At 45.1% G+C, this 21,917-nt stretch overlaps 1 protein-coding gene across 2 annotated transcripts in view; it reads right to left on the bottom strand.

The window, feature by feature from the left end:
• Window positions 1-21,917, bottom strand: part of LOC115471783 (golgin subfamily A member 4-like) — a 178,193-nt gene that overhangs the window by 143,736 nt on the left and 12,540 nt on the right. For both annotated transcript variants that reach the window (XM_030205611.1, XM_030205621.1), the window contains exon 2: window positions 13,582-13,896. In XM_030205611.1, the coding sequence (XP_030061471.1) occupies window positions 13,582-13,845 (264 nt within the window). In that variant the 5' untranslated portion in view covers window positions 13,846-13,896. The remainder of the gene's footprint in view (window positions 1-13,581; window positions 13,897-21,917) is intronic.

The raw sequence follows: 21,917 nt of genomic DNA, 5'->3' as shown, positions 1-21,917 counted from the left end.
CGCCCGCGAAGCCCACGCGCTTCCCTCAGTTATATAAAAAGCAAATGAGAAAAACAACTCCAAAGGGGAGGAGGGTGGGTTGTGATGATGTCCAGCCTGCTGTCCTCGGAGAATACCTGCTACAGGTATGTATCTTCATTTTCTCAGAGGACAAGCAGGCTGGACATCATCACGCATGGGGTATCCCTAGCACCCACGCTCACTCAAAACAATGAACATTGGTCAATTGGGCCTCGCAATGGCAAGGACATACTACTACTACTACTATTTAGCATTTCTATAGCGCTACAAGGCATACGCAGCGCTGCACAAACATAACTGAGATTGACCTGAAATAAACACAACTAAGTGAGAGTGCAGCCTGGAACAGAACAGAAAAGGGCCTAGGAGGGTGGAGTTCGATTCTAAACCCCGAACAGATTCTGTAACACCGACTGCCCAAACCGACTGTTGCGTCAGGTATCCTGCTGAAGGCAGTAGTGAAATGTGAATGTGTGGACTGATGACCACGTTGCAGCCTTGCAAATCTCCTCAATGAAGGCTGACTTTAAATGAGCCACTGACGCAGCCATGGCTCTAACATTATGAGCCGTGACATGGCCCTCCAAAGTCAGCCCAGCTTGGGCATAAGTAAAGGAAATGCAATCTGCTAGCCAATTAGAAATGGTGCATTTTCCAATGGCAATTCCCATCCTGTTGGGATCAAAAGAAACAAACTGGGCAGACTGTCGACAGGGCTTTGTCCGCTCCACGTAAAAGGCCAATGCTCTTACAGTCCAAGGAGTGCAACTTGTCCTCACCAGGGCAGGTGTGTGGACGGGGAAAAATGTTGGCAAGACAATTGACTGGTTTAGATGGAACTCCGACAGTACCTTCGGCAAGAACTTAGGATGAGTGCGGAGGACTACTCTATTATGATAAAATTTAATATAAGGAGCATGGACTACCAGGGCTTGGAGCTCACTGACTCCACGAGCTGAAGTAACAGCCACCAAGAAAACGACCTTCCAGGTCAAGTACTTCAGATGGCAGGAATTCAGTGGCTCAAAAGGAGGCTTCATCAGCTGGGTGAGAATGACGTTGAGATCCCATGACACTGGTGGAGGTTTGACCGGGGGCTTTGACAAAAGCAAACCTCTCATGAAGCGAACTACTAAAGGCTGTCCAGAGATAGGCTGACCTTCTACACATTGATGGTAAGCACTAATTGCACTAAGATGAACTCTTACTGAGTTAGTTTTAAGACCAGACTCTGATAAGTGTAGAAGGTATTCAAGCAGGGTCCGTGTAGGACAAGAAAAAGGATCTAGGGCCTTGCTGTCACACCAGACGGCAAACCTCCTCCATTTAAAAGAATAACTCTTTTTCGTGGAATCTTTCCTGGAAGCAACCAAGACTGGGGAGACACCCTCTGAAAGGCCTAAAGAGGCAACTTCTAAGTTCTTAACATCCAGGCCGTGAGAGCCAGAGACTGGAGGTTGGGATGTAGAAGCGACCCCTCGTTCTGAGTGATGAGGGTCGGAAAACACTCCAATCTCCACGGTTCTTCAGAGGATAAGTCCAGAAGAAGAGGAAACCAGATCTGATGGGGCCAGAAAGGTGCTATCAGAATCATGGTTCCTCAGTCTTGCCTGAGTTTCAACAGAGTCTTCCCTACTAAAGGTATGGGAGGATACGCATACAGAAGGCCTGTCCCCCAACGTGGGAGAAAAACATCTGATGCTAGCCTGTCGTGGGCCTGAAGCCTGGAACAGAATTGAGATACCTTGTGATTGATCTGAGTGGCAAAAAGATCCACTGAAGGGGTGCCCCACGCTCAGAAGATCTTGCGGACAACGTCCTTGTTCAGTGACCACTCGTGAGGTTGCATTATCCTGCTCAATCTGTCGGCCAGACTGTGTTTACGCCTGCCAGATATGTAGCTTGGAGAAGCATGCCATGCTGGTGCGCCCAAAGCCACATCCTGACGGCTTCCTGACACAAAGGCCGAGATCTGGTGCCCCCCCTGCTTGTTGGTGTAATACATCGCAACCTGGTTGTCTGTCTGAATTAGGATAATTTGATTGGACAGCCGGTCTCTGAAAGCCTTGAGAGCATTCCAGATCACTTGTAATTCCAGGAGGTTGATCTGAAGACCCATTTCCTGAAAAGACCAAGCTCTTTCAGTGTGAAGCCCATCTACATGAGCTCCCCACCCCAGGAGGGATGCATCCGTTGTCAGCACTTTTTGTGGCTGAGAAATTTGGAATGGACGTCCCAAGGTCAGATTGGAGCAAATGATCCACCAGTGTAGGGAATTGCAAAAATCGGTGGAAAGATGGATGACATCCTCTAGATCCCCTGTAGCCTGACACCACTGGGAAGCTAGGGTCCATTGAGCTGATCTCATATTTAGACGTGCCATGAGAGTCACATGAACTGTGGAGGCCATGTGGCCAAGAAGCCTCAGCATCTGCCGAGCTGTGATCTGTTGAGATATTCGAGCTAAGGACACTAAGGCCAGAAGATTGTTTGCCCTCGCCTGGGGGAGATAAGCTCGAGATGTCCATGTGTTCAACAGAGCTCCTATGAATTCCAACTTCTGTACTGGAATCAGGTGGGACTTGGGATAATTTATGACAAACCCCAGCAGCTCGAGCAGTTGAATAGTAATCTGCATGGATCGTAGTACTCCTGCCTCCAAGGTGTTCTTCACCAGCCAATCGTCGAGATAAGGAAACACATGCACTCCCAGTCTGCGTAGCGATGCTGCGACAACTGCCAAGCACTTGTAAAGACCCTGGGTGCAGATGCTAGACCAAAGGGCAGTATACAGTACTGAAAATGCCAAGTTCCCAGTCGAAATCGGAGGTACTTCCTGTGATTTGGGAGCACTGAGATGTGAGTGTAGGCATCCTTTAGTCCAGAGAGCATAGCCAATCGTTTTCCTGAATCATGGGAAGAAGGGTGGCCAGGGAAAGCATCCTGAACTTTTCTCGGGCTAGGAATTTGTTCAGGGCCCTTAGGTCTAAGATGGGACGCATCCCTCCTGTTTTCTTTTGCACAAGGAAGTACCTGGAATAGAATCCAAGCCCTTCTTCCCCTGGTGGTACGGGTTCGACCGCATTGGCCTTTAGAAGAGCGGAGAGTTCCTCTGCAAGTACCTGCTTGTGCTGAGAGCTGAAGGATAGAGATCCCGGTGGGCAATTTGGAGGTTTGGATTCTAGATTGAGAGCGTATCTTAACCAGACTATTTGAAGAACCCATCTGTCGGAGGTTATAAGAGGCCACCTTTGGTGAAAAAATATCAACCTCCCCCAAACAGGCAGATCGTCCAGCACGAATACGCTTACTTCGGCTATGCTGCTGTGGAGCCAGTCAAAAGCCCATCCCTTGCTTTTGCTGGGGAGCCGGAGGGGCCTTCGGTGCATGCCACTGACGAGAGCGAGCCTGCTGGGAGCGAGAGGCAGGAGTGTACCTATGCCTATTATAGGAATAGGGAGCACTCCTCCTCCTTCCAAAAAACCTCCTAGAGGAGGAGGTAGTAGCAGAAGACATCCGGTGGGAGAGAGAATCCATAGCATCATGATGCTTCTTGAGGGTATCAACCATATCCTCAACCTTCTCTCCGAAAAGGTTATCCCCCCAGCAAGGAACATCCGCCATTCGCTGCTAGGTCTTCTGATCCAGGTCCAAGACACGCAGCCATAAGAGTCTGCGCATCACGATACCCTGAGCAGCTACTCGGGATGCGGCATCAAAAGTGTCGTAAGCCCCCCTGGCCAGGAATTTGCGACACGCCTTCTGCTGCCTGACCACCTGGTGAAAAGGTTCAGCAAGCTCCGGAGGGAGAGCTTCAACTAAACTAGACAGTTGCTTCACCGAGTTCCGTAAGTGAAAGTTGGTGTACAGCTGGTATGTTTGGATCTTGGCGGCGAGCATTCCGGCCTGATACATACGCCTCCCAAAAGAATCCAAGGTCCTAGACTCTCTGCCCGGGGGCGCCGAGGCATAGTCCCTAGTACTCTTGGCTCTTCTGAGAGCAGAGTCCACCACCATAGAATTGTGAGGAAGTTGGGCCTTCACCATCACAGGCTCACCGTGGACTCTGTACTGGGACTCGGACTTCTTGTTGACAACTGAATTAGAGAGAGGGCAAGACCAATTCCGCCACAATGCTTCCCTGAGCGTATTGTGCAGGGGGGCCGTTGCAACCTCTGTAGGTGGAGAAGGATAATCCAGGACCTCGAACATCTCAGCCCTGGGCTCATACACAGCCTCCATGAGAAATGGAATGTCCTTAGACATTTCCCACACAAAAGATGAAAAAGAAAGACTCTCAGGTGGAGATTGTCTAACTTCAATAGGCGGAGTAGGATCAGAAGGAAGCCCCTGGGAGTCTTCTTCCGAAAAATAACTGGGGTCTTCCTCCTCTCCCCATGAGTGCTCCTCTTCGGTATCAGACAGAAGCTCTCTAAGAGCAGCCTGAACCCGAGCCTGTCTCGACTTCGAGGATCAACGTCCTCATGGGGGATGTCGAGAAGTCGATCCCTGCCTGGACTCTGGCGAAGCTTCCTCCACCAACATCGAGGGAGAGTCAACCCGGGTGGCAACCGGCTCCGGTACCGCAAGCGGTACCGAGGGCAAGGACCTCCTCACAGGGGATGGCCAGACGCCGTCTCAGCAGTAGGTACAGGAGGCGCAAGCACCTCCGGTAACGAAGCAGATTGACGAAGCAGTCCTTCCAGAAGTTCTGGAAGAATGGCCCGGAGACGCTCATCGAGAGCTGCCATCGGAAAAGGCTGTGGGGCCGGTGCAGAAGTCGGTGCCAGAATCTGAGGGGGCTCAAGAGTCGATACCAGGCTGCCGGACGACTGACGCATCAGCACCTCCTGAATGGAGGGTGAGCAATCCACCTGGCGCCGACGCTTCTCGGGTGCCGACTCCCTCGGCTCCCCGGAGCTCTCGGTACCATGCCTGGAAGGAGATCAATGGTGATGCTTCTTTGCCTTCGCTCGACGCCTGTCATCGACACTCCTCGGTACCGATGAGGAGGACGTGGAATCCTCACGCCTCCTCGGTACCAGGTCCAACGAAGGTCAGTCCCGGGGGGCCTGCATAGCAGTAGACCTCGAGATGGGTGGAGACCCGCTCGATGCCTCGCTGCATCCCAGCTCAAAGTAGTCTCTCTGCAGCCATTACCTGGACTCTCGGCACTGCTTCCCTCAATGTCGACACCGATGCCGCCGACCTCGGTACAAATGCCGACGTCGAAGGACCAGACCGATCCAAAAGGTCTCTTGCGCAGAGCATCTCATGCTACCGGGGTCCTCTTCTTCATCAACTTACACAACTTGCAAGCAGCTGGAAGATGATCGGCCCCGAGGCACTGGAGACACCACGCGTGAGGGTCGGTAGACGAGATGGTCCGATTGCAGTGAGTACAGCGCTTGAAGCCACTGGGAGTCCTCGATGACAAGGGCGGGAAGACAGCGTTCGCGAAATCAAACGGCTCGATGGTGCCAATTAAAAAGGCACAAAAAGAGGGAAAAAAGACGCGGCCGCAATGAAAAACAAAAAAACTTGAAAAATGAGGAAAAACTAAAAAAATAAGGGTAGAAACTTCTTTTTTTTTTTTTTTCTAGAGGAAAAAACTACCTACCATGAGGAAAAAAGGCACGATAAATGCAAAGACGTTCTCCTGGGCCGAACACACGAGGAGCAGCACAAAAACACCATTCCTTCGCATAGCGGATAAGAAGAACTGAGGGAAGCGCGCGGGCGGGAAGTCACTTGCGCATGCGCGGTGCGTTGTCCCCGCGCACGCCTCGTCGCTTCTAGAACTTTTTTAAAGTTTTTGTTTTTAACTTCCGGTCTCCTGGGCCGTTGCGGACAACGACCCATGCGTGATGATGTCCAGCCTGCTTGTCCTCGGAGAAAGAAATGTTCCACACAAACACAAGGTACTTAGAGAGAGTGGGCTAGAGTACTTAAAGGCCAGATCCCTAAGATCCCTCCAAGAAACATCCCTAACCATACCCTTGCCCATCAAAATCACATATCACATGACACCCACCAGAGAGCCTTCTCAGAAGTAGCCCCCACACACAAACTCACTTTCAGAAGGGCTTTGCCCAGCTCAAGATCACTCCTACTTCAGGAAGCAGGTGAATGACTGGTTATTTTCCCATATCTTCAATGGATAAGGTGACATTTAGCCAGTCACACACCATGATTGAAACTAACTGCACACACAACAGGACAATTTTGACTATATGAAATTGAGAGGTCGCACAGAGAAACGAGGCCCCTATCAGAACAGGAGAAAGTGCCTTCAGCTATAATTATATAGGCCTGCTGCACTTTCAATATAACATATAATTAAAGAAGATGGGAGGATGAGGTATGTGGTCTATAAAAATCAGGAATCCAAGTTTTTCCAGGGCTAAGTACTGAAATAGTCAGAAAGAAGAAGGATCTCCTGAAGTATTAGCAGGCCTTGCTGATGAAAGGCATTTAAGCAGACATCTGGTACCCAGCAATAATTATTTTTGAGAATGGGAAACATAAAAAGCTGACTTCAAAGGAAGCTGTTGAAAAATTCTTGGTGAACTTAAGCTCAGCAGAGAACAGACCAGAGAGACCCATCAAAGAGCAGATGAGATCCACACCAGCTGTGTGGGGCATTTAAGGAAGTCAAGTTACAGGATGACTCCTGAGCAGACATGCCAAGGATAAACAGCTACTTGGAGAGCAACCTTATTACTGAACCCCAGGAGGATGAAATCAACTTCTCATCGGCAAGAGAAGATACACAGACATTTGAGGCCCAGGTGGAAGACTATCTCCAAGACAAGAAGGGAATAGTAGAACTTTTGCTGTAATCAGAGCCAAAACAGAAGACAAGGGGAAAATACAGAACTACTGTTGTGCTCTAGGAACTTTGTTCACTGGTCCTGTGAATGCTGGAGGCTGCTGCTTAGTGAGAGATTCTAATCTGGGGAAGGGGATGGTACAAGGGTTGTTAAAAGTACAAGACGTATATGTGATTAATACGGGTGCCTGGAGGGTAGATAACAGGAGTGTAGCTGGTCCTGGGGAGGTCCATGTTGAAGCAAGGAGGAGTATACAACCATGGACCAGATAAACCAAAAAAAAAAAAAAAGGAAAATTCAAGCGGAGGAGATGTTGAAAGTTGTTCTTGTTTAGGTTTGTGAATTCAGGGTTAACAATGATGAACCTGTAATTGAAGGACGAGTATGTATATAAGACGAACAACATAGGGAGCTTATCAGAAATGAAAAACAGAGGTGGGACTGAGGAGAGTGAGACAAAACGTCTTGTAGAGGCTATGACTGTTAAATAGTGTCCCATAATGTAGGGGATATTAACAGTCACATTTAGAAACTTTAGTCCTTGTATAAGGAGCAATGTTTCTTCTAAGGACCGAGTTGATATAAGCAAAAAACTTTTTTCGCGAGCAAAGGACTGAGTTGACATGAGCAAACAATTTCCATTACATTACCCTGTGAGCACTTCTTACAGATACAAACACAGATGTGCACACACACACACACACACACACATACATATAAGTACCTGCAGAGAGGTCAGAAAGAATTCTATTAGCCATGCTCCTTATGCTTTCTCTATTTGTTCGCATGTAATTTAACTATATGTTTATAGCTACTCTAAATTTTATTCAGCTATTGGATGTTTAGTGCAGCTTAAAGGGAATAGACCTCCACCTGTAAGAGCAAAAAAAAAAGAAAAGGGACAGCAGAGGCACTTTTGAACACAACAGTGAAAGACCCCCCTTCACTATCTACCAACTGCCTCCCCAGAAGCTCTGTTACCGATAGTAAAATGCACACTGTTTACACTCCATAGAATTATGTACAAAAAAAATCTAAATACACGCCAAATGCAACATATTAAAGCAGTATTCCAGAAATACATAAATATATAATTTAAAAATGCCACTGAAATGTAGATGGAAAGCTATGACCACAAATGCTCGCAGTCTAAGCAACAAAGAGGCAGATGCACTAAACCTTAATGAGCCTTTAACGACCCTCCAACGAGGAAATTTTGATCCGTTGCATGCATCAAAGGGCTTTTATCGAGGAAGCTAGCAGCTAACGAAAACGGAATGCAGATGAGCAATTTGTGTACAAACCCCATTGAAACGAGATGCACTAACCTTTTCCGATTGCCTTTACGCAGGAAAAAGGCAGGAAATCTAACGAGAGGTCTGTACCTCTCATTAGGGCTGTCTGCTACAAGTTTACAAGTGAAATCTATTTAAAAAAATAACTAGGGGGGCGAAAACGTGCGTCAGGGGCGTCCTTTATTGATGCCCCAGGTCGCCACTGCTCCCCTCTCCCTCAGCACCAAAAAAGAAAAAAAAAAAATCGGGAGGGGGCAAGGGCGTTCGTCATGAGCATCCTGTATGGACGCCTTCCCCCCCCCCCCCCCCCCCGCTGCTCCCCGCAACAAAAGCATGATACAATGTATGACGTATCTTAAGAACTGGAGAAATATGAATTGAAAAACTAAGCTGAGAGTCCAGGGTTACACCTAAGTATTTAAATTGTGTCACTGGCTAAATAGGGGTACCAAATAATACTGGGATCAGAGCTGGCACTGATACATGGCCAGGAAAGGGAAATGGGACTTGATATACCACCTTTCTGTGGTATTTTGCAACTACATTCAAAGCGGTTTACATATATACAGGTCCTTATTTTGTGCCTGGGGCAATAGAGGGTTAAGTGACTTGCCCACAGTCACAAGGAGCTGCAGTGGGAATCGAACCCAGTTCCCAAGGATCAAAGTCCGCTGCACTAACCACTAGGCTATTCCTCCACTCCTAGTTAGCCAACAAGCAGTTGATTTATCTGGAATTAGAATCAATTTTTTTTTTTACACCAAGATGAAACCTAGTCCAAACAGTTTTGAAGAGGGATAAGATCCAGTGTAAGTCTGGAGACATAGAGGGGCATAATCAAACGTGAACGCCCATCTCCATGGGCGTCTATGTCCAAGAATAGATACGTGAAGGAGCGGGACAGACCGTATTTTCGAAAAAAATGGGTGCCCATCTTTTTTTTCGATAATACGGTTTGTGCCGGGCAAATGCATCGGATATGTGTGGATTTGAGCTGGGCGGTTTCGTTTTTCAGCGATAATGGAAAATGAAGGCGCCCAGCTCAAAAACAAACAAATCCAAGGCATTGGGTCGTGGGAGGGGCCAGGATTCGTAGTGCACTGGTCCCCCTCACATGCCAGGACACCAACCGGGCACCCTAGGGGGCACTTGTAAAAAGTAAAATAAAAAATTTAAATACCTCTCGTCCATAGCTCCCTTACCTTGGGTGCTGAGCCCCTCAAATCCCTCCCAAAACCCACTGCCCACAACTCTACACCATTACCATAGCCCTTATGGCTGAAGGGGGGCACCTACATGTGGGTACAGTGGGTTTTGGGGGCGGTTGGGAGGGCTCCCATTTACGACCACAAGTGTAATAGGTAGGGGGGGGATGGACCTGGGTCCACCTGCCTGAAATCCACTGCACCCACTAACAACTGCTCCAGGGACCTGCATACTGCTGTGATGGAACTGGGTACGGCATTTGAGGCTGGCATACAGGCTGGAAAAAAAAGTTGTTGAAGTTGGTGTTTTTTTGGTGGGAGGGGGTTAGTGACCACTGGGGGAGTCAGGGGTGGTCATCCCCGATTCCCTCCGGTGGTCATCTGGTCATTTAGGGCACTTTTTTGGGGACTTGTTCGTGAAAAAAAGGGTCCAAAAAAATGGCCCAAATTCGCGCTAAAAACGCCTTTCTTTTTTCGATTATTGGCCGAAGGCGCCCATCTCTCCTCGGCCGATAAACACGCCCCAGTCCCGCCTTCACCACGCCTCCGACACGCCCCCGTCAACTTTGCCCGTTTCCGCGACAGATTGCAGTTGAAGACGCCCAAAATCGGCTTTCGATTATACCGATTTGGGCGCCTTCGCAAGATGGGCGCCCATCTCCCGATTTGGGTCGAAATATGGGCGCCCATCACTTTTGAAAATAAGGCTGGTAGTGAACAATGAAAATATCATCAGGAGGAAAATATGTACTAAAGCCTGCAAGTTGAATAAGGTGTGTAAGTGGGCTCAAATAAATATTGAATAGGATGGTGGAGAGAATAGAGCCTGTGGGACTTCACAAGTCAAAGTAAGTAACTCAGATTGACCACTTATTTATTTATTTATTTATGGTTCATTTCTACCCCACATTTTCCCACAAATGCAGGCACAATGTGGCTTCCATGAATTACAAAAGTTAAAAGACACAACACATGAGTTTACAGTAGAAAAGGATAATACGCTAGCAGCAATAAGGAAGGCTAAACAGCAGAGTTACTAATGGGATACACTTTTTGCAGGGACTACCCTAAAAGAACGATTTTGAAGGTAAGATATAAACTAATTCAAGACAATGCCTGACAATCCACAGTCAGCAACATATTACAGCAGAAGGGCATGATCAATGACACCGAACACCATGGATAAATCTAATAAAACAGCCAAGGCAATATATCCTTCATCTAGTTTTTGATATACTTCACTTAGTAAAGAGGTCAAAACTGTCTCTGTACAAAAGCCAGGTCTAAATCCTGATTGGCGGGAGTGAAGAATTAGAGTTGACTCAAGATGGAGATGGGCTTGAAGTTGAACAAAAATGGTGTTTTCAATCAGTTTAGACAGAAAGGGTAGGTTTGATATAGGTCGATAGCTTGACAGAAGGCGGAATTACGTAACAAATATTTCTCTTCTGTGTTCACAGTTGAAGGGCCAGGAGCAGGACCGCAGAAGCCAAACACAGATAGGAATGGAGGGGTGGTAGTCCCTGAACGATTTTCAGAGGACTATGTTTGTGAGGAGCTGGCTAAATTAAAAGTGGAGAAGCAATGAGGCTGGATGGCATAAATCTGAGGGTACTGAAGAAACTTAGGGACGTTCTAGCAGTTCCACTGGATAACCTTTTCAATGCTTCACTAGAGTCGAGAGGACTGAACAGCAGCAGATGTGGTCCCTCTCCACAAAAGCGGAAGTAAGGACGAGGTTGGGAACTATAGGCCAGTAAGTTTGACTTTTGTGGTAAGTAAATTAACGGAAATGCTTTTAAAACAGAGAATAGTAATGTTTTTGGAATCCAATGCATTACAAGACCTGAGGCAACATGGTTTCACTAGAAGCAGATCTTGTCAGACAAAATCTGATTAATTTCTTTGACTCTGTGACCAGAGAGTTGGACCGAAGGACAAAGCTAGATGTGGTGTATTTAGATTTTAGCAAAGCCTTTGATATGATTCCACATAGACACCTAATAAATAAACTAGTGCCCTCGGTATGGGCCCCAAAATGGCTGACTGGATTAGGAACTGGTTGAGTGGAAGGCGACATAGGGTAGAAGGTAAATGGAGCTCATTCTGAGAAAAAGGATGTTACCAGTGGTGTGCCACAAGTTTGGTTCTTGGGCCGGTTCTTTTTAACATTTTTGTAAGCGATATTGCTGAAGGGCTGTTTGGTAAGGTTTGCCTCTCTGCAGATGATACCAAAATCTGCAATAGGGTAGACACCCCTGATGGTATGGATAATAGGAAGAAGGACTTCATGAAGCTAGAGGAAAAGTCTGGAATTTGGCACCTAAAAATGCTGGATCATGCATTTGGGCTGCAAAAACCTGGGAGAACGTTAGAATTTAGAAAGTGAAGACCCATCTTTTTAAAAAGGCATATCACATAGAATAACAAATATAAATATACACATCTCCCACACCTTTACTCAGAACTATTTTTTATAATATCTGCTTGCTTTATACTTCTACTATATCACTCAAAATCTCTATTTAACAACAAGTAACTACTTTTATAATATCTGCTTGCTTTAAACTCTAATATGTTATTCAACATCTCTTTGTAACAATAAGTGATTACGTTCGATACATTGTAAGCCGCATTGAGCCTGCAAAGAGGTGGGATAATGTGGGATACAAATGCTATAAATAAATAAATAAATAAAAGAGGAGCGAGACTTAAATGTGATCATATGTGATGATCTTAAGGTAGCCAAACAAAAGTAGAAAAGGTGACGGTGAAAGCTAGAAAGATGCTTGGGTGCATAGGGAGTAGAATGGCCAATAGGAGAAAGGAGGTGATGATGCCCCTGTTTAAGACTCTAGTCAGATCTCATTCAGAATATTGTGTACAATTCTGAAGAACCCACCTTCAAAAAGATATAAATAGGATGGAGTCGGTCCAAAGGGCAGCTACTAAAATGGTCAGTGATCTTCGTCATAAAGCATATGGGAACAGACTTAAAGATCTCAATATGTATACTTTGGAAGAAAGGAGGAGAGTGGAAATACGATAGAGGCATTTAAATATCTAAGTGGCATAAATGCAAAGGAGGCAAGTCTCTAGTGAGACCGCATTCAGAATATTGTGTACAGTTCTGGAGAATGCACCTTCAAAAAGATATAAATAGGAAGGAGTCGGTCCAGAGGGCGGCTACTAAAATGGTTAGTGATCTTTGTCATAAAGCATATGAGAACAGACTTAAAGATCTCAATATGTATACTTTGGAAGAAAGGCAGGAGAGGGGAAATACATCAGAGGCATTTAAATATCTACGTGGCATAAATGCACAGGAGGCGAGTCTCTTTCAATTGAAAGGGAACTCTGAAATGAGGGGGAATAGTATGAAGGTGAAAGGGGACAGACTTGGAAGTAATTTGACGAAATACTTCTTCATGGAAAGGGTGGTGAATTCATGGAACAGCCTCCCGATGGAAGTGGTGGAGATGAAAACAGTATCTGAATTCAAGACAGAATGGGACAAGTACATAGGATCTCTAAGGGAGTGATAGGGAGAGTAGATGGCATGGATGGGCAAGTCTGGACAGGCCATATGGTCTACATCTGCCTACATTTTTCTCTGTTTCACATACTGATGCCAATAGCCCCACAGGACCATTGCCAGCAGCTACCATACCAAGCAAAGACACGGAGGTTGAGGCTTGGAGCTTCAGGATCCCTCTTCCAGCCTCTGCCACATGGGACCATTGCCTCACCAAGTGAAGGCTCACAGGCTGTGGCTTGGAGCTCATAGTGCAAACTCCTCCTGCTCAATCACGGTAATGGTCATTAGATCAATCCCTCATATCTCTTCTGGCCAAGTACTCAACCATGGGACTACAAACTGTTGACTGTGCCCCAGGGAGCCAGGCCCACCAAACCAAAAAGTCACCCTGCTGCACCAGTCTGACCATCTGATGGAGGCATAGATATTGACAAGTTCTAATTCTGCACCATCACTTATGAAGATGATGACATCACTTGTCATTGTTCTCTGTCTCTATCTATTGGTTGGGGAACATAACTCACTCATCTGAACTGGTCTAGCAGGATAAGGAATGGGAGTGGTGGGAGTTTCTCATTTTAGTCTTAGTAAAGTAGTGTGATTGCCATGTTAGTCCCACTGGATACCTAGAAATAAAGATTAAAAGACAGCACTAACAACTTATTATTGTCTGAGAATCATGGACCTACCTCAGAGTATTTCCCTCTGTAGTTTCCCAGGCTGCGCTCCATCTGCCGCAGCCTCTGGAAGAGCTGTTCCTTGCTTAGACCATCCAGACTTCCTGGCACTTCCTCTGCCTCACTTTCAATGTCTGATGACGGATCAAACATGGGACCTGGGCTCTCCATGTCTAGCCGATTCAGGGATTCCCTGGAAGAACTCCGTACCAGCGACTCTTTGGAAGATGAGCGGAAGAGGGCTTCTTTCATGGGACTTCGAAAGAGAGACTCCATGGAAGGCACCCGCAGCTGAAGCCTCTGTGCAAATGAATGCACATCACTTTTCTGAAGAAACACAAAGATTGTAACAAGGTTCAACGAAAGTCATTTGTTTGCAGCTTTTACAGAAAAAAATCCCCACTGTTTTGTTTGCAAATTTACTCTTCTGTTTTTCATGATGTTTTTTTTTTCCTTAAAATCAATTTGCTTTGCCATCTGAAAAGCTCTGCCACTGGGTGCTAAGAAGAAATTTTAGGGTAAATTTAAGTATGCAGACTAGAAAGGCTTTAGGATTACAGTACTCCATGTAACTGATTTATTCTGACATGTACTGTACAAACTTTGTTGATCTATTACAGTTCAATTAAAGAAAGGCATTTGGCATTTCACAGTTATCAGCCTTCCAGGGTCCCACAATATATGGCACTCATATATATTGACTTCTGGGAGAATTCTGAGCAACTTATGCAATACAGAGGTTGCACAAAATTTTCCTCTACAGAATTCTGCACAGGAACCAGAAGTGACAGCAGCTCACTTACATCCCATCTCCTTGGGCTGGTCACAACAAGTCAAGAAGAAAAGAGAAGTTATATGTAGGGCCACATCCTCCTCCTCTGCTCCCTTGGCCTGATTTGAACTGCATGGGATCTAGTAAAGAAGCATGGTTCAAATTAGAAGTCACTCTGAGCGGCAGAGTAGGAGGATGCACCTCTCCTCTTCTTATAACATGATCAGTGCAGGGAGAGCGGAAGAGACGGTAGAGTTGTGGGAAGAAGAGAAAGCAGGGATGTGTGCCCTTGGGAGGGAGGTGAGTGCTCCGGATGTATGCCCTCAGGAGGAGGGAGCAAGCTCACATTTTGTACTCTGGGAAGAAAAGTAAAAAATAAAAAAAAAGCTTAAGATGTGTACTCTGAGTATGGAGGAGAAAGAGAGCTCAGGATGCAAAGCCTGGGATTGTGTGGCCAGCATGAAGTACCATTGTCCTGACCTTAAAGAAAACATGCTATTCAGCAAAACAAGTTAAAATATGAATAAGCTGTTATGGAAAGAGGTTTACTTGAAAATTAAAGACCTTAGATTTTCTTCTCCCCCCTATTCAGTGTGAAAATGTGAATTTAAAGAGAAATTTGTTTTCTTTTAAGTTTAATTGAACCATGTAATAAAAATGTCAGATTACAAAGTAATTCTCTAATGAGAATATCAATAACTTCCTAGTGGAACAGTGTATTAGTGTGATTTAATCACAAGTCATTTCCCCTGGTTTCTTATGTTGTTATAACAAGTTCCCTAGGTGGTAAAAGCAAAAAATAAGGCACTACTAACAAGAATCAGCTTCTTTATCACTACAGGGAAAGGACTGGCAATAACTTTAAATGAAATTATAGTACTTCATTCTTTAATATATTTCTGACATTTTATCACTCTATGCTTTTTTTTTTTTATCATCTCCTCACTTACAATTGCATCCATATACAGTAATACAGGGAACACAAGAGAAAAATACAAGACATCAAGGAAATTTAAAATAAATAAAGTACAATACATCCAACAACAGAGCAATCAGAATATGCTTCTTTCTTTAAGCAGCCTTCAATTCAAGCTTCCTCTGGATTAGCCACATCTGAAATTTGCAACATCTCCCTAGTAACTAACGGGTTGATATTCAAACCAATTTAACCAATCAGAAATGGCTTCCTGACAGTTAAATTTCCTGTTTGGAGCTAACTGGTCATTTTGAGTACCACTTAACCAGTTAGTGCTGCTGAAAATGACTGGTTGGCACTTACAGTAAAATCATCCATTTTGGGGGTATTAAGGGGCGGGGTCAGCACTTGGCCCGTTAAGTACCAATTTTCAGCACTTCACTGGCCAAGGTCACCACATAAACAGGACCACATAAAAGTCAGTCCTATCTTTATGCGGTGTCCGTAGCTAGTTAACTGCCGAATATCACACTTAACCAGCTATGGTGTAGCCAGCTCCAAAAACCCAGAAGTTCAATTCCGAAGCCTGGACATGATCCGGCATTGAATTTCTGAGCATAAAGCTGCTGGCTGAATATTGGGCCCATACAATTCAACAGGTTGCTTGGGATACCAAAAAAAAAAAAAAAATCATCTCCAAAGTAACAAAACAATTACAAAGAAATCTCAAATTAAAACTAACACCTAAGACTAGAAATCTTGGTCTATACCAAGAAGTTACACTATCTGTTATGTATCACCTTAGACAAATATATGAATAGCAGACCCCAAAAAAACAGTTAATTCCAATGTCAGTACATTAGTACTAAGGCAGACCATCTGGAAACTTAGGGCTTGCACTAGCTGTCTCCAAATCTCAAAATTGCTGCTGGAACCTCCAGAAGTAATCTTAAAAACTGCCGCAGGACGCAGCAGTCATTTAGAATGTGGAGCCAGCATGAGCAGGAACAACTGGGGATCACTCCTGCCCTGACTAGGCCACTAGATCACCGAGGCTTCTAATGCAGGCCTAGGAGGACAGCATTTTTTCCGGGGGGGGGGGGGGGTAGTTTTGGTTTCAGCCAAAAATGCACAGGCAATTTCAGCCAAAATAACATGGCCAAATCTGAATTTCAGGCCAGTTTCAGTGCTGAAGCCAGCTAGTGGTCAGCCTCTAGTTGGAACCCGCAAGTGAAGGGGTAACACTGCACCTAATGCTTGCTTACAAATGGAAAAAAATGTGTTTAATGTCAGGGTAGGCCCACCTGGCCAGAGTGATCCTTATATGGTATTGTTTGATCTAAGAGCTAGATTTCTAACATGCTGACCAGTAAAATGGGGGATTACCTGAATAAAGAGTGGGCAGGATGGGAGGTCATAAGAGTAATGGAAGTGGTCCAAGTTGAAAGGAGCTACAAAAATGGCAACAGATATTTATTTAAGGATAGTAAACAAAAGCAAGAGAAAAAGAAACTGATATGGTTCTCCAAACAAGAGGCTGAAAAATAAAAGCAAAAGAGGTAGAATTCATGAAACGCAGGACACAAGAGGAACGCAAAGATTACTGGATAAAACTCAAAAGGAGACCCAGCCGGACAAGTATCCATATCATGGTTTCACAAAGTCCTGGGAAAGTATAAACCTGTACGAGATGTGAGTGAATTGGCTGAAAGGTGGAGTAAGGAGTCGAGAGAAAGGGAAACCGGGGGTAGACTCTTGGCAGCCCTTAAAGGAATAACAGGAGTGGTACACAGCGCAGAGTTGCAAGAGAGCCACTTCCGGACTATATATAGGGCATACTTTTTGGGCAGACAAGCATGGTATGCGGGAGCCATAGTTTCAGAGAAGTGTACGAAGTGCGGAGTGGGGTCGGCAACTTTAACACATGGATTATGGCAGTGTAGATATATCCGGATGTTCTGGTCGGCTCTCTCCCGATTTCTGTCAGGGGTCCTTGGAGGTTGGGTCAGGCTGTCTTTTCAACGAGTGGTATTTAGTGCAGTGGGAGTGTGGGATAAAAGAACCAAAGGGGAGAAACTCTTTCTAAGTAAATCTAGTATCTTGGGGAAAAAATGTATTTTTAACTATTGGGCCCCATCATACTGGTACTGGAGGAATAAGTTGCATGAGCTGATGCTCTGGGAAGCGCGCGGAGCACGGCATACGGCAAAAAGACGACAGTCCTTTATTAAAATATATGGGGAGCCTATCTGGAACAAATTTCCTCTAGAGCACGAAGCCAGGTATTGAATGAGTTAGGGTGAGTGAGGTGTGAATGTGTGGGTTAGGGAGGGAGGTTGAAGGTTGGAGGGGTAAGGGAGGGATGGGGAGGGTAGGAGGTGACATAAGGAGAAGAGGGATTGGGAGGTGGGAAGCAAGAAGACACGCTGAATACATGATTAGTTGGTTTTCCATCGTAACCTTGAAGTTTCATAAGGCAAAAGAGTGATTAATACCTCAGTGGCGTAATCAGAGTCTGGGACTGTGTGGTTGAACTGGTATTCTCTAATGGAGAGAGTCTTCACTCTTCCACGGTCAAGGTAGTCTCGGGTGGTGGAGAGAGGGTGGGGAGGTGGGAGTTGCTCAATGATTATATATTGTTCTCCTCAGTTGGAAAAAATTACTTTGTTGTTAATGGCTGTGAATATAAGGAGGGGGGAGGATGGGGTGGGGGGATGGGGGTGGGAAGGAAAAGGAGAAAAAAGGCTATAGACGCTGTTCGTCTGACGTTAGCTACATAATGTTAGATTTATTGAAGTAGTGTGTTCAGTGCTGTTATCGTGTGGCTATTATGTAATTGCCTTAATAAAAATTGTTTAAACATAAAGCAAGCACAAGGAGGGCCTTCAGGTATGGGAAGCCAGAGGGGTAGTCAGCCTAATGGGATTCGCCCTCTCTGCCAGCAGGGGAGGGGCAGAGATGGCAGCCCAGAAAGACTTGCTCTCTCTGCCGGGGAAGGCACCATTTTTGGTTTCAGCCTCGACCAAAACCAAGTGGCAAATTTCAGCTGCTGATTCGGTCTCAGTCAAAACCGAGAACCACAGTTTTGGTTGCCTTCTAATGTGAGGATCTCAAGTGAGCAAAACAATGTGACGAAGCAGTTGAAAAATCCAGAAGGATCTGGGAGGTGTGAAGTCTTGGCTTTTAAGCCAGGAATCATTGCCCCAGGTGGGACCTTCCTAGCACGATTCCCTTGTAAGTGTTATATTTTCCTTATTACTTATTTGTTTGAACCTAAGAAATTATAAGAGTTTGTGGAAACAGATGAAGAATCTTCTGCAGCAACTTCCTTCAGTTACCACTGTACCGGCTGCAATAACCGATTAACCTTCCTCCCTCAGAAAATGTGAAGTGTAAGATTAACCATTTTGAGTTTTTCTTATTTTCTTTAAGATTGTTTTCCTGATCTTGGATCTTCCAATTGTGGACAATTATGTAAATATATATTGTTGAGAGAAAATGTTTTCCTTTTTATATTAATTTCTGTATTTCCTTACATTTATGTGATAAATGTGAATGTAATTAAGTAAAATGATAAATAAAATAAAATAAAAAAAAAAAGAAAAATCCAGAAGGATGCTAGGCTCCACAGAGAAGGGCATAACCAGCAGAAAAAAGGAGGTGTTAATGCCCCTGTACAGGTTATTGTCGAATCCCCATTTGGAGTACTATGTTCAGTTTTAAAGGCCATACCTTGGTAAGGACAAAAAAAAAGTCAAAGAGGTTCAGAGGAAGGCAACAAAAATAGTAGGGTTTACCCATGTAAAATGAGTTTACCTTGTTGGGCAGACTGGATGGACCATTCAAGTCTTTATCTGCCGTCATTTACTATGTATTTACTAAGTTATGTTACTAGCAGGCTTATTTTCGAAAGAGAAGGGCGCCCATCTTTCGACACAAATCAGGAGATGGGTGTCCTTCTCTCAGGGTCGCCCAAATTGGCATAATCGAAAATCGATTTTAGGCATCTCCAACTGCTTTCCGTCACGAGGACGACCAAAGTTCCCACGGGCATGTTGGAAGCCTAGCAAAGGCGGAACTGGGGCGTGCCTAACACATGGGCGTCCTCAACCGATAATGGAAAAAAGAAGGGCGTCAAGCCTCAAAAAAGTGCCCGAACTGACCAGATGACCACCGGAGGGAATCGGGGATGACCTCCCCTGACTTCCTCAGTGGTGACTAACACCCTCCCACTCTAAAAAAAATAACTTTAAAACCTTTTTTTGCCAGCCTCAAATATCATACTCAGGTCCATTGCAGCAGTATGCAGGTCCCTGGGAGGGTAGGTGTGTGTGTGTCAGCAAAGGCATAGCGAAGGCATGGACGTCCTTCTTTCAAACATTTTGGACGTCCTGAACTACCCTCCCCACAGAGACGCTGCCCCAGAGGAGAGAGAGGCGACTGACCTCCCCCACACTAAGGCTAACAGGAGCCACGGAGGATCAACAATGCGGGACGACCAGTTCCCCTATCCCCACCAAAGGGCTGAGAGACGCTTGGACCCTTCACGCGGCACACCTCGAGGCCGACTGAACAGTGCCTTGCGCCCGACCCTACCGTCTCATTGGAGCCCCACAGAACCAGTAGGAAAGCCGGGACCCATTCCGAGCACGGACGCCGAGACACCCTTGAGCCCAGTTGACGTTGCTCACGATCCGATCGTCTATAGCAGCGGTGAAGAGCGGAGAGAAGCGAACAACGTGGCAATTGGGACTGCGTGCCCCGACTCGAATTATCACGACTATGGAGAGGAGCATAGCGGCAGGAGCAGCCAATCACCCAAAGTAACCCCTAAGCAAGTCCAACAACTTTCTTCCTTCAATGGAGGAGATGAGCAAAGCAACGGGAGCAGCTTAATTACCCCAGATACCTTCTGAGAAGGCTCATCTAAACCACTCTTCCCTTCTTCTTTGGAATACAACAGACGGAAGCACCCAAATACCTCACCTAAACTACTTCCCTCTCATCTTATGCGGATACTACAAATGAGAGTCATCCAAATCACCTTCTTCCTCCCTTTAGTGGAATATAGCATAAGAGCCTCACACCAAGACCAACTAAATCTAACTTCCTCCTCTTTCTACAGATTACCACCTCCAACCAGCTAAACACTAATAGACTCACAGACTCCACCTAATAGGCAGCTCAAATCGCACCAAACGCCTAACAACCTGCAGCCTCCAACCAACAAAACGCTGACCAGAATCACAGGACCCTGCGCCTAGACACCAACCTGAGCATCTGACTGTGAGTAACCTACAAATCCCAAACTGACATCAATATGAATAAAATCAAAACATCCCTAGCAATATATTCACTCACATTGATCCACCAAATACTATCCATCCCACTTGCAGAATATAACACTATACCCATCCTACAAAACCACCAAAGACTGATCAAACACTCTACACTCCATCAAACGGGTACCTACCAAACCAAAAGAAAACTGACCAAACACAGTCAACACCAACAAAACAGCACGAACGATCACAAAAAACAAGCAACACCCAACGAAAGACAACGCACAAGAATCCATACATCACCAAACCCAGCAGCCCAATACCAAACCATCCAAGTAGGTGTTGTAGGAGGCGGAAGGCCTCCAATTATTTAATATACAGAATTAATTTCTCAATATTTTTGAACAGGGAGAAATGAAGGTTTCTCTCTTTCTAATCATGGGAAAAGCTTGCTGGAATAGCAATTTTACTCTCTACCCCCTCCTCTTGCCAAGTCAGGTAATTAAATATGATTGCCCACGATCTCTCCCATTGAATATGGTCAAGCCTCAGGGAGCTCAGGAGACAGAATTATTTCCCATGCCCTTTGAAGTAAGGCTACTTCAATCCAGGAGAGAATTACTCTTTTTGTTGTAACTATAAGAGGACATAACACATAACACTTGCAGAAGACATCTTTCTGTCTAAAACAAAAGATCAATACTGTATCTCACAAAGGAGAGGCAATTGAACTTCTCTGAGAAGCAGACTACTGGAGCTTTTTTGTAGCTTTCTACATTATGCATTTCCTTGAAAAACAAGAGAAACTATGTTCTGACATGTTATGACATAAACACAGAGGCTGGGCTATCAGGTGAGAAATATATCACATTTGAAAGGAAACAGTTTAACTCTTGTCTCCACTTTTAGAATAAGGATATAGGAGAAATACTAAGATAAAAGATCAAAGGTTCTGAGAAATATATTCTTGTGTGAGAAAAGCTGTAAAGATGAATAGAAGAGATATAATATCCAAAACATTTGGACAAGAGACCAACTGCATCTTCAAAGGAAATGTAAACAGATGCTATGTATTTCTTTATTGACAGGAGATCCTGACTGACTGCAAGATGCTAATTAAGGGGGTGAGAGAAACCCTCCTCCTTCTTGTGCTCCTTTTGTATTGAAAGGGAAAAGAAACCATATATAATATTTCTCTGCCAGGTAGGAGGTTGGTCAGTGTGCAGCGCTCTTGGCCTCATGCCAGAGAACTGGGAGACTGCCCTGACCAATTTTCCATTGTAATTTCATTTCTGTATATGTACTCATTTCTGTCCTATTCTAGACTATACCTATATCTTATTATTTATCCTAAATCTCTGGATAAAGAAATAAACCA

This window comes from Microcaecilia unicolor, chromosome 1 (genome assembly GCF_901765095.1).
Source record: "Microcaecilia unicolor chromosome 1, aMicUni1.1, whole genome shotgun sequence".
NCBI classification, from domain to species: domain Eukaryota; kingdom Metazoa; phylum Chordata; class Amphibia; order Gymnophiona; family Siphonopidae; genus Microcaecilia; species Microcaecilia unicolor.
The sequence above is the reverse complement of the archived record's forward strand: the minus strand, read 5'-3'. Positions and strand labels throughout refer to the sequence as shown.